A 16,413-nucleotide genomic window follows, 5' to 3' on the forward strand; every position below is an offset into this window, starting at 1 on the left:
ATATCCATGCCTCTAATAAAACTTTAGCCCCACAACCCATCCAAGTAGAAAATGAACCCTAATAGAGTATATTCGCCCTAATAAAAGCAACAACTAAATGATAGAGTAGATTTTGATGGGGTAGCAATGCCAGATAGATAAGATAAATATATTTTATTCATTAAGTAAAAATAATACAAATTATTTTTTTATACTACTAAGTGGTATTCCACCTTTTTTGGGTAAGAAACTAATCTTTTTTGGAGTATGTGACTATTTCTCTCAACAAGTGTCATTCTTAAGAACCTTTGACATTTTGGTTATATTGAAGATCTAACAAGACCTTACACTACTAGATCAACATATTGTTAATACAATTAACAGATCACCCAACAACTTTAACACATAATCATACTAGTGTCAATCTTTATTGCTAATATGATAAAAACTTTGTTAATGAAAAGAAAAATTCAGTTTAATAATTTCCATATTAAAAAAAAAAAAAAGAGTCTTATACTTCAAGATGAGACACCTTGTGCAATCCAAAAAATAATTGACAAATACAATGGAGAGAATAAACATTCAATTCTGAGGGGTTATGCTAGCATCCTCATAGCTCAGGGGGGATGAACTTCACTAAATCAAGGTCCACGCCCTCATGTGAATCTCGTCAACTTGGTAGTACATGGGACCTACCCCACATACAAAGCCCACAACTAGAACATAAAGAGAGTCATGACCTTCTCTACTTAGTACTTACCACAATGCATACCCACCCTCTTTTCTCATTTTTGAAATTTAGAATCTTGGAGACAAATATTATAGAAAACAAAAAAAAAAAGTAGAATACTTTGTATTATTTTATTTAAAATGATATAATATTTTTACTTTTAAAACTTCTCTTTTCAATATGGTAGATAATTAGGGATGACAATTGATACCCGTATCTATGAGTACCCGCAAAAAATACTCGCAACAGGTTGGGTCTGGGTCCATGTTTTTGGATTCAGTAGGTAAATAGACCAGAGATTTGAAGATCCACTGTTGGATGGGTCTGTGTCCGGGCAATGAAGTACCCAAACTCATAGGTATTCGGATCCACTATTCCATTATATATATATATATATATATACATATACGGGTGGGTCCACTTACTCCCTATTTTAGCCATCATACTAAGGAAATTTAATGGTTTGAATTAGTGAATAGATCTATACCATCAGATTTTCCTAGAATTGATGGCTAAAATGTGGAATATTTGGATCCCTATATATGTTGTTAATTTATAACGTTATATTGTTAATTCGTAAATGTAATTGATATGTTCTTAAGTAATAATATTTAAGTAGTGATGTTAGGTTATATTTTTGATTGATATGTAATATAATATGATATTGATTGAACAATTCTTATTAAATCAATTTTATGTTATAATGTTGAAGTAGACAATTTAAAATGTATTTAAAACTTTAAATTATTTTTTATAATTTTTTTTTCTGTGGTTGATTATCTAAATAACACATAAGATTGTAGTTCCATAAACTATTATTGCGGGTACTCGTTACATGTATTTCTATGGGTACTCATGAGTTGGGTTTTTTGTCATCCCTATTCCAACCCCACTTTTTTTCACCATAAATCTTCTTAATATCATCACTATCCATCTCCTTCTGAGTTGACCCTCCATACCATACCGACATCACCATATCTTTCCCCCGCACAAATATATTTAACGAAAATTAAGCCATTAGTTATCTTCCCATCTTTAATATATAAAATGTTTCAACATAAGTATATTTCATTTCCCACTTATGTTAATAAATAATACATTCACTAAGGACATGCTCTTCCTATATATATTCCCTCTTCAAACAACCCCAACTCCCACACAACTCTCTTACCTTCTTTTCTCTCTTACTTACCAATACAACAAACCAAACATTTTCTTATAAAAAAACATGGATGGAGGTAGTTGTAATGATGAAAGCACCGCAACTGACTCACTTTCAATAACCATATCTCCCACAACAACCCTATTAACATTCACTGCCTTGTCAAAGAAAGTGTTGCCACTACCTCTATCCAATAATCTATGTCGCGCTGGCAGTGGTGTCAGCGTGATAGTTGACTCGGATAGTGGCAGTGGCGTAGAAGCGGAGTCTCGGAAACTCCCATCTTCTAAGTACAAAGGTGTGGTTCCCCAGCCAAACGGACGTTGGGGCGCTCAAATTTACGAGAAGCACCAACGTGTTTGGTTGGGCACCTTTAACACCGAAGAGGAAGCTGCCAAAGCCTACGATACCGCGGCTCAGCGGTTCCGTGGCAAGGACGCCGTAACAAACTTCAAGCCACCTAGCAGCTCCGTCGTCGTAGACGGCGGCAACAACGATGACACAGAAGCCGAGTTCCTGAGCTCTCATTCGAAATCCGAGATCGTGGACATGCTGAGGAAGCACACCTACAATGACGAGCTGGAACAGAGCAAGCGCAACCGGGGCTTTAACGACCGTTCTCTCAGCCGCAGCACCTCCGCAAACAACGGTGTCGATTGTTACTTTTCCGGCGCGTCTGGGAACAAAGCGCGTGAGCAGCTATTCGAGAAAGCGGTTACGCCCAGCGACGTAGGGAAGCTGAACCGGTTAGTGATACCGAAGCAACACGCGGAGAAGCACTTTCCGTTACAAAACGGCGTTAACGGAATTGTAGCAGGGAAGGGTGTGCTACTGAACTTTGAGGATGTTGGAGGGAAAGTGTGGCGGTTCCGTTACTCATATTGGAATAGTAGTCAAAGTTATGTTCTCACTAAAGGGTGGAGCCGGTTCGTGAAGGATAAGAATCTAAAAGCCGGTGATACGGTTTTTTTCCATAAGTCGACCGGACCGGATAAGCAGATGTATATTGACTGGAAAGTAAAGAATGTTGTTAACGAGGTTCGGATTGTCGGATCGGTTGGACCAATTGTGGAGCCGGTTCAGATGTTTCGGCTTTTTGGGGTAAACATTTTAAAACTACCTGGGTCTGATTCTAATGGTAATATTAATAGTGCTAGTAGCATTGGTGGGTGCTCCAATGGGAAGAGGAGAGAGATGGGAATGTTTACATTAGAGTGCAGCAAGAAGCCTAAAATCATTGCAACTTTGTAACATTACCCACTATCTTAGTCTCGGCATTGATATCTCGATAACAATTGTGATCGTAACTGCAATTTACAATTCTTATTATGTAAATTAATCTTTTTTCTTTTTAGTTTATTGAGTTTTGTGACTGATGAAAGAGGGATGGGGCGGGGGAGGTGTGCAAGTTGCAAAGAGGTGAATTGTATATTGATTAATTACATAGGAGGAAATATGATAGAAAAAGAAAATGCTGAAATTAGGTGCAGCAAAACTGTACAAGGAAAAAACAAACCCTTTAATTGTATTATGTGTTAATCTTAATGTTAATGAATGTTCATGCATAGATACAACTTTATGATCCAACAAAACCTGCAGTTTCTTTCTTCTGGTGGCAATGGGACATGAGTTTCCAAAAATATCTGTGTCGACAACAAAAGCAAAACTTTTTATGATGAATTGAATTAAATTTTGTTGTGTTTATTACTAATTAATTTTCATAATACTACAATTTTACTCTATAATTGTATGGTAAGCTGTGTTAAAAGTTAGGTTTCTATTAAAGCCTTCGTGCCATAAGAGGAAAGATACCCCGAGGCAAGAGGAAGCATGGCTTAAGAAAGAGTGAAGAAGTTGATAATGAGAGATTTGTCAATAAATAAAGAGTCTACTAGCTTGGCAAGTGGTTATATTATTGTGATTGTGTTATGTTACAATGTACATGCTCAGATCACATCGCAATTCTAATCATATGAACCTTCCCATTACGTCGCTTTTGGATAGGTCAAGTTTATATGAACCTTTGTTCCTCGCATCAATACGCACTATATGTCACTATAACTCTAGAAGAAAAGGTTAAAATACTAGAACTCTATAGAAGAAAAGGTTAAAATAGGGTTGCCACTTGAACCCTTATCTTTTAAGCTTGTTTTGGAAAGACTAATGTAATGTTGATGGAAATAAATGTATGTCTTTATTCATTTGCTAACATTTTCTTAATTTTTTTATATATTTTCCTGACCATTTCAGACAAATTGCTTTTGGGGTGATCTTTGAACTTTTGGTACCAATTATGTATTTACAAGATTGCGAGCAAATCTAATATTGCAATCCTAATGTTAAGGCTGTGAAAATAGTTAGAGCTAAAATCATGGGAAGATAACAAGACCCTTTTCTTTTACTTATGTAAGAATACTTATTTGAATTGTAGGTATCATAAGAATGACCCATCTCTTATTTATACATGAAATAATAAAGTCAACACTACTAGCTAATGCACAAATCTGTTGTTGATCATTTCACTTTTTTTTTGTAGGATTACTTTCAAACTTTTCAAAGCATGTCATAACATGGTCAAATTGGTCTTAACTCAAAGGTTCTTCTATCAAATTAATAGATACGGAAGCTTATTTTTTTTTATACAAATTCATGATAAATCGATTACTTGAAGCAACAATGGTTAAAAGGAGTAGTCACCGAATAAGGATTAATTATCCATATATGAAATAAGGGAATACTCTTAGTGGAACTAAAAAAGTATACTCCACATTTTTTATATATATGCAAATTTTTAACGGGGGAATTGGAGGGAGAATATTGTGTAACTGTCTAGAATTGGTATTCATATTTCATGTCATATAGTTCTAACAACTTAACTACCTCTTAGTAACACTCCACATGTTAATTTATTGCAATTGACATTCATAGATTACGACATCATGCATTACTATACTATTTTTGCCACATGCTGTCTGCAGGATCCTTCTTGCTTAAGGACAGAGTAATAATATATTCTTTTAAAAAAATTACATCACAAGATGGTGATATATATCACTTATAAATCAATCATTAATAAAAATAAAGTATCAATTTGTAATACATTATTTATATTATGATATGAAGATTTGTAAGAAAATATATCATTTTTGTAAGTGATAATGTTGGCAATGTTGTAGTCAAACTACTATCTATGAATACGCAAAACTAACTAATTAGTGCAAAGTTGACGATTTTTAAACTTCATATTTTTCTGAGAAAAGGTTTCTTATGGTTGTAGAGACTAGTAATGATAATCATAATGCTACATATGTCCCCAAAAAATAATAACTCTACATATAGTGTATGGCCTTAGAAATTTTCTTATTTAGTTGTACAAACTTTCCTCATAGGTTCCACGAGCAGTTCACGGGATATTATAAACGTACCAAATGGCCAATTGTTTAAATTGTTAGTTTTAATATTTATGATTTAATTCTGCAGTTCATCTCTTGCTGCATGTTACTTATTATATAATTGGTCCATTATATTTAGCTTTTGGTTAGCATAAAGAAGAAAAAAAGTCAGCTAAAAGGAAATTGTAGAAGTTGGTGTTATTCAAATGTACCTGTGTGGATGAATAACGTGCAATCTGATACAAAGAAGTATCTTATAGGGTAGAAAGATTTTTTCTTCTTTTTATTTAAAAAAATGACTGTCATATAAATCCTTAGACTTAGATGGGTCATGTTAATATTAGTCCTACCAAATCAAGGATAGCACTGCATCGTTAAAAATGCTTCTAATACATTTAGCATAGTGTAGAACTTATGAAAAGCATCAATGTTTTGCATTTTGACATGACTTATATTGATAATCACCCTTGATGTAATTTTAAGGACGCCGGAATGCATTGGAGAAACAAGTTTAATTACCACCTTAAAAACAAGTGTAATTATAACTTAAAAATAAGTGTGATTATCACTTAAAAAATAAGTTTATATCTTAATTTTTCATACAACATTTTAAGCTCAATGAAAATGTTTACAAGGTTATCACAAAAATTTAGGTTCATATGTTGAAATAATCTTCAGCTTCTTGGCTTGACAACCTCTTATGTAATCGTGGGTTGAAGAAAATCCATTCATTTAAACTTACTACTTTTAAATATTTTTCATAAACAAAGTTTTTCAAACAAAATTGAACACAACTACTCACATTTACGTCACCTAACTCTACCAATTGAATAAATATTTTGAAAACTTCCTTACCCCAAAAATAACCATGCATTGAAGCTAATAAAACCAACACACAACCTTAACAAAATAAGTATTGTCATCAACAACAAACAGAACACAGCACTATTTAAAGCAACAAACTGAATAACAGTTCACAAAATAATCAAAAGTGAGGACATTGGCATCTTAGGATATGCGAGTTGTTGATAAACAGGACTACAGAACATGCACAAAACAAAAGAACAACAGTTTCCTAAGAAAAATGTTTCTCAGCATAGTCAGATGATAACAAAAGGTTAATGATACACTAGAAATAAAATCAATTCAATGGTGGGGGCGGCTGTTGAATCGCTGCAAGGTCAGATTGTTCATCGTTTGCAGCTTGAGTGTTTTCCATGAAAATAACCTCCATGTTGCCCTCAGAATATGCATTCAGCATTCTCAGAGTAGGACGTGCAATATTTAAACTTCGCCCGAGAATCGCCCTATTATGAAGTTCTACTAGCTCGAGAACAATCGGATTCTCCCTACATCTAGGAGCCACTAACTGATTCAGAGTAGAAGCAGTTCCTTGCTTTATAAGCTGGGCAACTCTGGCAAGAATAGGGAAATTGGACCTTTCAACCAGTTGATTAACAGAGGGCCCTGCCAAGATGTAAAAGTATTGAGGGTATTGTGTTAGGTGCACAGCAATAAAAGCATCAGAAAAACGGTCAACTTCATGCAGCACTCTCGGGTGAAACAACACAGGAGACTGCACAGGCAGCAGAACATCAGCAATGAAAGTGAATGCGCCCATACCATGATACCTAAGGATCCCAGCCACATAGTTATAAAGAGTGGAAATTGGAGCTTGAAGCGCACAATAGCCGATAATCTCCATCATCATATATGTCTTAAAGTCGCCATTGCCAAAGACTCCCATTATCAGCTTCGCCTTTTCAAATTCGGCTATTGCAGTGAAATTTCTAGAATCAGTCGGCATACCAATTATGCAGCCAAGCCCTCCGTCCATCTCTGCATAAATGTGTTGTAATTCGCATCCGAGGGCTTTTTGATCAGCATGATGGCAAGTTGTGCACCGAGAACAGCAACATAACTCTCAGGAGCATTACGATTCATCTCGATGAAGTGCTGCTCAGCTTGACTCGGGAGTTTGACTTCTCTAATGTTCACACCGCTATAATTCAAAACTAACTTGACCCTAGGAGCTAAGGGGGAAACACACAGATCAAAGCTGAAGCAAAACGGGCAACTACTAGTATTCTGTGGTTCACTTAGAGGAGTAGCATTCAACTCATCTAATGCTGTCATGAATATCATACTCCTAGCAAAAATGTTATCCATCACCCACAGTTCAGCGGATAAGATGTTGCTACCCGTTGTAATAGGAATTACAACATCGGCACGTGTAGTACCAATCGGACTCTCACGAAACCTCAATGTTTCAGGGATACTGTCATAGTTCTCTGGAAGCTCAAACATTTCATTTCCATGCATACTTAGCTGCAGCGTTAACCACATATATAAATGAAAAAACTTTCAAAAAAATGTAAAAGATTAGCATAAACAATATAACCATTAACCACATATAATTTCAAAATGGCATAATATTTATACACTGTCAATATCAAGATTTATACATATTCATTACATCTTGTACCATTCATTTTGATTACATTTTTTTAAAAAGTTAAATATAATTAAATATGAATGGTTGATAATATAGTGACATGTATACATTTTTATCTCATTTCCAAAACCCAAACCCTAAATTATAATATATAAACCTTTATAATGTTCCCAAACAACGAATCTATCAATAATAAATAATCATCCTTATACGACATTTACAGAATATATACAGCGTAAAAAAATTACTGTTTCACGACATATTCATCTAACAAATTAAGGGTTAGTTATGATTAGCCAGAAAACTCGGGGTAATCTCATAGCACTATAACAAAGCAATGGAAATGAAGGCAAACTTAAGAACCACGTAAGAAATTTTAAATATGATAATGATAGTTTGAGAACAATTTAAATAGTAGAAAACGAAAAGAGGTGAAGACCTGACTGAGGGTTCACGCGCGAGAGCAACTCCTGGTTCCCTGTGACTTGGTTTTAGAACTATCTATTATTAATTGGATTTGTTTGATTTATTTATAACTAGTGTTTAGAGAGACTTTTCGTCTTTCTAACTATACACATTCTTATTTTTGTATTAAATATTTTATTAAATGTTCAAGTTATATATATTTTGTTTTAGAGAATTAGATTAATGTATTTTTATATTGATTTATTTTATATTATAATTTATTTTGTATTTATTTCAATGTCTAATTTTTTTAGTATTACAATGAATATCTTTCACCTTTTAAGTAAATTACTAATTATTTCAGAATGTGCAGTTATCATTTTCAACAAGTGTTGTTCTTATTAATCGAATCATTAATCTTTTGGTATTCCTAGGCATTTAGCAAATCTTTACATCACTAATTCAAAGCTTCATTCATTTCATGTCTAATTTAAGGTAAGATATGTGGTTATTGTATAATAGTAGTTATCTGGATCAAGTAAGTGATATGATGGTTTAGGTGAATGATTTAAGAAATAAAGTAAAAGAGGTTGAGGTTCAAGTCTCACCCATACAAAATAAAAAAAAATAGAGTTATAAGGTGATTTGATCATTAGATAGAATAGGGTGAAGTGAATGAGGTTTGGGTTTAGAACCTCATCCAGAACAAATACTAATATATAAATATTTCTCAATAAAAAATAGTAGTTATCTAAATGGAAAATGATATATTCTCCTACTAAATCCTCATATTAATCCTCCTACTCACATATATCACAAGGTGATACTTTATTTATTAATGATTAACTTACGAGTGACATATGTCACTTTCTCGTATGTAGAACAATTAGTAAGAGAATAATATGAGTATATCAGATTGCTCATCCCAAAGACACAATAAGGATTAAGACTATGATATGTTAGTTCAGACTTTGTTGACAAGGACAAGGATCACATGTCCCATAATTTTTCTGTTCCCACGTCCCGCAATATCAAATTTCATGAAATAATATTAAAATATTAATTTCTATTTTTATAAATTTTCTTTTTAAATGAATTGAGTTTTCTCATTAACTTAGTATATCAAATGAGACATGAATGAGAATATATGATACACATCCATACATCAAACGGGTTGAACTATCATTTTGAATGAGAATAAAAATTAAATTTGCGAATAAAATAGGTTCTGAAAATTGAAATCATTATCACATTGATTTTTCTAGAAGCTTTATTGGCTTTATTTTCTATGAATATAAACATTTTATACTTACTATGGAATGTCATTATTTTTGTCATCACTAAAAAATAACCACCTTATTAAACATTATGATAACTTGTTTTTTAATTTATCTTTTTTTTATTAAAGGTAATAGCATAGAATAGTATCTATAGAAGTTTTTTTTTCATTTTCTTTAGAGTACTGACTTTGTGGTTAAACATTTTTTTTCCTGTATTTTATATACATGATTAAGAACACACATATTACTCATACATTTATATGTTTAACAACATATATTACTCGTGCATTCATATAGTTAAGAATATATATGTTATCCGTACATTCATAGGAACCAAACTTGTTCAAATATACAAGGAGAATAAAAAAAAAGAAATAACAATGATATTGTGAACCTTATTATTAAAAATGCTACAATAAAAACACTAATAAATTTTTGTCATAAACTTCTCTATGATATATTCTAAAAGTCATATACTTACAATGTCAACACTATTAAGAACCATATAACAAAACAAAGAACTTCATATCTACTTTTTGGAGGCCAAATTTCATAAAATTGATATGATTATTATGCAACCTAATAACTTCATTAAAACTCAACACGACTTTCGATACGAGAAAAGGAAAGTTGTGAATGCAAAAATATATGAAAACTCAAACAACTTCAAGAAGTTGAATAAGATTTTTTATTGTGGTAAATTACTCAATAAATGATTTTTTTTTATAGAATATGGTGTAAATAGGTGATTTTAATTATGTGTTTTTATCAAAATTATACTCATTATTTGAAACTTGTTTTTGATAGAATTTCTCATGATTTTCTCAACAGATTTATTCTGTTTTTTAATATGCATTTCTGTGTAAATCCTTTGCATATTTATTGGAAAATTGGTTTCCAAATGTGGTACATTTTTTGTACATATTAAACCCATTATCTTAGCACCAGTTACAAAATGGTTATGTGGAGAGAAAAACTTGCACTCCCACTATCCATGACCTGTTCCACTCTAATGACCTTTACAATGGATAAAGGTCTATAAATTAGGATAGGCTGCTCTCTTTTTTGGGTCACTAATCCTACTCCTCTGTTCAGAAACAAACACCATCGCGTTGAGTGAGTAAAGATTCAGAAAACCAAACTCAGAATTTACTCACTGTAATCATAGTGTTTGATTGCAAGACAAATTGTTCGTGAAAGACAATTGAGAATCAAATAGCAATGATTGGAGGTTGGTATTCTTGATCTATTTTAGTTTCCGCTGCATAATGATCTAAATATGTTGTTTAATTAATTGTAGAGTAAATTATATTGACACCCCCTGAGTTTTAGTGAAATTACACAAACCACCCCTCACTTTTCTACACCTACGCAAACCTCCCCTATTTTTTAACTTTCATTACATTGACCACCCCTACATAAGAAATAAGTGTAATCTTTTAAACAAAAAATGTGATAAATGCAATTAAGTTAAACAAAATATGATATATTGTGGAGACACGTCCAAATAATATATTAGTCAATATTTCTTTATTATTTTTGGTTCGTTACACTATATTATAAGAGCGATTTAAACAATATTTCTTTAGAATTGTTGATGCATTTTGTAACAAAAAATAATAAAGATACATTGATTTGTATATTATTTAGACTTGTCTACACAATATATCATGTTTTGTTTAACTTAATTGCATTTATCACATTTTTTGTTTAAAAGATTACATCTATTTCTTATGCAGGGTGATCAATGTAATGAAAGTTTAAAAATAGGGGAGGTTTGTGTAGGTGTAGAAAAGTGAGGGGTGGTTTGTGTAATTTCACTAAAACTCAGGGGGTGTCAGTGTAATTTACTCTTAATTGTATAACATGTTTAGATGATTACAAAGATCATGAGATATGATTATAAATGAATCACAACATGTAAATTTGATATATATTTGCAATAAATTATTATTAACGCTAATATGAAATGGTTCAAGTTTAATGTAGTCATATATGGCGATAAACAACTTTGGTCAAACTTTCTTGCAAAAATTATTGATTATCAATTGTCCAAATATTGATAAACATGGTATATCATATTATCAATTGTCTAAGAGCTTCTGCAACAAAATAATAGATCCAAGTTCCAAATTAAATTTGATATGTATTTGCAATAAATTATTATTAACACCGATATGAAATAGTTCAAGTTTAATATTGAACATGGACAATAAGCATGAATCACATGATCCCTTGGTGCCCAAGCAACCAACACAAAACAACACTTCGCCACAAACTGACTGAGACAAGCACAAACACGATGTGGCACATGGGCCTGACTGTGGAGACAAGGCCTTGATGCATCAGAAAGACCAGGCAGGACAGGGCACAGGCAAGGCAAGGCAAGGCATAGACCAGGCAAGGTAGGGCACAGGCCAGGCAAGGCAAGGCACAGACCAGGCAAGGCAGGGCACAGGCCAGGCAAGGCAAGGCACATACCAAGCAAGATAGGGCATGGCTCAGGCGAGACATGGTATGGGGCATAAACCAGATTGGCCAACCTTGGCTTCTTATGATGTTTTTTATTAATCTTTTGTGTAGTCCAATATAATAGTTTTAGGCCTAATTGTTAGTTAGTATTATTGGGTATTAAGGGAATAAACAAATTAATTGGTTAAGTTTGTTAGGAATCATTGGGATAACTTGCATCTTAAGCAATAACTTGTATGAGTATAAAAGAAGCACTATGGCTCCAATATTAATCAATGAAAACAGAGAAATTATTCAGTAATATGGTATCAGAGCTATGATTGTGCATCCCTCTCTTTAAACAACTCTTGATCAAGAAATCTAACCAAAGATCAACAAAAAGCTTGTCATCTGGTCAAGAACCCTGACCAAGAATTCAAGAAATAGTCCAATCACACATTCAAGAAAGGGCAAGGTAGAAGCAATGGCACAAGCACTGAACACAACATCAGATCAGGATCTGCAATTGAGCATAACCAACAATGACATTCAACATAACCCCTACTATCTCCATCCAGGAGAAAATCCAGGGGCAATTCTAACAACACCACCTCTAGATGGGAGCAACTATCATTCATGGAGCAGAGCTATGAGAAGAGCCTTATCCTCAAAGAACAAAATCAAATTTGTGAATGGGACAATCAGTGCACCAAGCCCATCCACACCAGAATATCACATATGGGAGAGGTGCAACAACATGGTTGTCTCATGGATAACAAGAAGCATCTCCCAACACATTGCACAAAGCATTGTATACATTGATAATGCTCGAGACCTATGGCTTGACCTCAAGGACAGATTCTCCAAAGGAGATTATTCCAGAACTTCAGACTTGCTCAAGGAGCTACACTCCATGAGACAAGGTGACAGAACAATCTCGAACTACTTCACTGAAATGAAAACCTTATGGGAGGATCTTGAATCACTAAGGCCAATACCCACATGCACTTGCATAGTGAGATGTAATTGTGGAATGATCAAGATGATAAAGGATCAAAGGGAGAATGAATACGTGATTTGTTTCCTAAAAGGGTTGAATGATGAGTTCAACACAACAAAGACTCAAATCTTACTCATGGAGCCACTACCTCATATGAATAAAGCTTTCTCTCTATTAATTCAGCAAGAAGGACACATAAGTGAGAAATCACCAAAAGCTCTCATAAATTTCACAAATGAGAGATCAACAAACAAGTATGACAATGCACCTCAATGGAGGACAAGACAAAATGGTCAAAGAAATGGCTATATGCAAGGCAGAGGAAGAAGCACAAGTAGAGGATTCAACAATCAAAGGGGCAATGGAATCAAGGTCTGCACCTTTTGTGGCAGAGAGAGACACACCATAGATACATGTTATTTCAAACATAGATTTACACCAAATCCTCAACAATCAAGAACACGGCAAGAAGTAGGATCAGTCAACACAACTGGTGCTGAACTTGCACATAAGAAGAACGTTGAACCAGAGGCACCTCTAAAAAATGTTGAAGGAAGCAAATCCCATTTTAGTGCTGAGCAATATGAGCAATTGGCAACCATACTCAGAAGCATCAACAAGTCAGATGGAGATCATAATGTGAATAAACTCACAGTGGATCCTACCAATGCACAACAAGGTAACAAAGACAAGGATAAACATCCTCAATCAGGTAACAACATATACTGGATAATGGACACAGGGGTCACTGATCATGTGTGCCCTGACTTGTCCATTTTCAATATTCACCACAATATTAAGCCAATCACCATTGGCTTGCCAAATGGCAACACAGTGTTGGCAAAGATGTCAGGGACAGTGAATCTTACTGACTCATTGATAGTGCATAATGTACTCTATGTGTCAGAGTTCAATTTCAACTTGATTTCCATTCATAAGCTAACTAACTCTTTGCACTGCAAACTAATATTTGACAACTCCAATTGTTCTATTTAGGATACGATTACCTTGAGGATGATTGGGCGTGCTGAAGTGAAAAATCGATTGTATATGCTTAAAAGAAGTTTTAGAGATAGAATTTGTAGGATTCACAATGTAAATAGATCAGAAACCATTTCATTTTTTGACCTATGGCACTTCAGATTGGGACACCCCTCTACAAATACTTTGAATTCAATATGCAAATCATGTTCTTATGTTAAGTTTGATTCTCGAAATGTATGTGATTACTGTCATTTAGGAAAGCAAACTAGACTTCCCTTTCCCAACTGTATGAATAGAACTCAGCATGCCTTTGGTTTGGTCCACATGGATATATGGGGGCCCATTTCACACACCTCTATACATGGCCATAGGTACTTCCTCACCATCGTGGATGACCACACTAGGCACACTTGGCTCTACATCATGAGGACCAAGTCTGAGGCAAGGACAATAGTTCAAGATTTCATCAAGCTGATTCAAACACAATTTGGCAGAATGATTAAGGCCATAAAGAGTGATAATGGGAGTGAGTTCAATATGCCAACTCTCTATAGTTCCAATGGCATACTTTACCAAACTTCTTGTGTAGAAACTCCTCAACAAAACTCAGTAGTAGAAAGGAAGCATAGACACCTCCTAAATGTCACTAGAATTCTCATCTTTCAATCAAAGTTACCAAAATCATTCTAGACCTATGCAGTGCAACATGCCACTTACCTCATAAACAGGCTCCCAAGCCACATTCTTCAAGATAAGTCCCCTTATGAACTCTTACACAACAAGGCCCCTAACCTGATGGAATTGAAGGTCTTTGGGTGTCTATCTTTTGCATCCACTCTTGCCCAACATAGGTCCAAGCTTGACCCAAGGGCAAGAAAATGCATATACCTAGGGAACAAGCTAGGCACAAAAGGCTATGTTCTGTTTGACCTTCAAAACAGAGAAATTTTCACCTCTAGGAATGTAGTCTTCCATGAACATATGTTCCCTTATGAGGCATCAAATGACAACACTCAAGAAGAAATGTTCACTGATACCTTAGGGCCACTTGATCAACCAATACACTACACAAACCCTTGGGCACCAACACAAATCATGATGCACAAGGAGAAGACAACTCAGAGGTTAGTCACTCTAACCAAGACACATCAAACAACAACACTTCACCTAACCATCTTAGGAGGTCTAGTCGTCCAAGGCAGGCACCAACTTACCTACAAGACTTTCATTGCAATTTGTCCTTACACAAAACTTTTGGTAAGGATGTGCACCACCCCCTCTCGTCTGTCCTGTCCTACAACTCTATTTCACCAAATCACCTAAAACATGTCATCTCCATTACCACTACAGATGAGCCTAGTTTCTACTACCAAGCCATTAAACACCCTCACTGGATAAAGGCTATGCAAGATGAATTGAATGCCCTTGAGCTGAACAAAACTTGGTCACTTGTTGACCTTCCAACAAATAAGAAACCTATAGGTTCCAAGTGGGTATACAAAATCAAGTATAACTCAGATGGCTCAATAGAAAGGTTATAAGGCTAGGTTAGTAGCAAAGGGTTATGACCAAACCGGGGGCATTGATTTTTTAGACACTTTTGCTCTAGTGGTCAAGCTAACCACTGTCAGATTACTCCTTGCCATAGCAGCCTCACAAAACTGGATTGTTCACCAGTTACATGTCAATAATGCTTTCCTTCATGGAGAGCTAAATGAGGATGTCTATATGGAAATACCACAAGGAGTAGTATGCAGGGCACAAAACAAGGTTTGCAAACTTCATAAGTCCCTGTATGGACTAAAGCAGGCAGGAAGGCAGTGGTTTACTCGATTAACCAAGGCCCTTGTCTCATTGGGATACACATAATCCCACCATGATCACTCCTTGTTCACCAAAGCCTTAGGTTTCAAATTTACAGCTTTGCTTATATATGTTGATGACTTAGTATTGGCAGGAAATGACTTGCATGAAATATCATCTGTTAAAAACTGTTTGCATAAAGATTTCAAGATTAAAGACCTTGGCATTATAAAATACTTTCTCGGATTGGAAGTTTCTAGATCAATTGCAGGTATCACACTATGTCAAAGAAAGTATGCACTGGATATCTTATGAGATACAGGTTTCCTGGCTTCTAAGCCTGCTCCAACACCAATCATCAAAACAACAAAGCTTCATCAAGATGATTCCTCACCTTACCATGATCTAGCTTCTTACAGAAGACTTGTAGGAAGATTGCTCTACTTAACCAATACAAGACCAGATTTAAGCTATGATGTCCAACAAGTAAGCCAATTCATGGCAAAGCCAACCATCACTCACCATCAAGCCCTGAGCAGAATTCTAAGGTATATCAAAAGCAATCCAGGCCAAGGCTTATTCTAGTCTTCCACTTCTCCTCTACAATTGAAGGCATTCAGTGACTCGGATTGGGCAGCATGCATTGACTCAAGGAAATCCATCAGTGGAGCTTATGTGTTCTTAGGCAATTCCTTGGTTTCATGGAAATCCAAGAAACAAACAACCGTGGCAAGATAATCTTCAGATGCAGAATATCGAGCACTTGCAGCCA

At 34.7% G+C, this 16,413-nt stretch overlaps 2 protein-coding genes across 2 annotated transcripts; both read left to right on the plus strand.

The window, feature by feature from the left end:
- Nucleotides 1,606-3,422, plus strand: LOC109355776 (AP2/ERF and B3 domain-containing transcription factor RAV1-like). The gene is made up of 2 exons (XM_019598987.1): nucleotides 1,606-3,279; nucleotides 3,322-3,422. The coding sequence occupies exon 1, from the start codon at nucleotides 1,938-1,940 to the stop codon at nucleotides 3,120-3,122; it is 1,185 nt and encodes a 394-aa protein (XP_019454532.1). The 5' UTR covers nucleotides 1,606-1,937; the 3' UTR covers nucleotides 3,123-3,279; nucleotides 3,322-3,422.
- On the plus strand, nucleotides 12,339-13,850 carry LOC109356294. The gene has a single exon (XM_019599619.1). It carries the CDS (start codon nucleotides 12,339-12,341, stop codon nucleotides 13,848-13,850), a length of 1,512 nt encoding a protein of 503 aa, XP_019455164.1.

This window comes from Lupinus angustifolius, chromosome LG09 (genome assembly GCF_001865875.1).
Source record: "Lupinus angustifolius cultivar Tanjil chromosome LG09, LupAngTanjil_v1.0, whole genome shotgun sequence".
NCBI classification, from domain to species: domain Eukaryota; kingdom Viridiplantae; phylum Streptophyta; class Magnoliopsida; order Fabales; family Fabaceae; genus Lupinus; species Lupinus angustifolius.

Coding starts and splice junctions, on each gene's coding strand:
- LOC109355776 (XM_019598987.1), top strand. CDS start 1,938: ATGGATGGAGGTAGTTGTAATGATGAAAGCACCGCAACTGACTCACTT.
- LOC109356294 (XM_019599619.1), top strand. CDS start 12,339: ATGGCACAAGCACTGAACACAACATCAGATCAGGATCTGCAATTGAGC.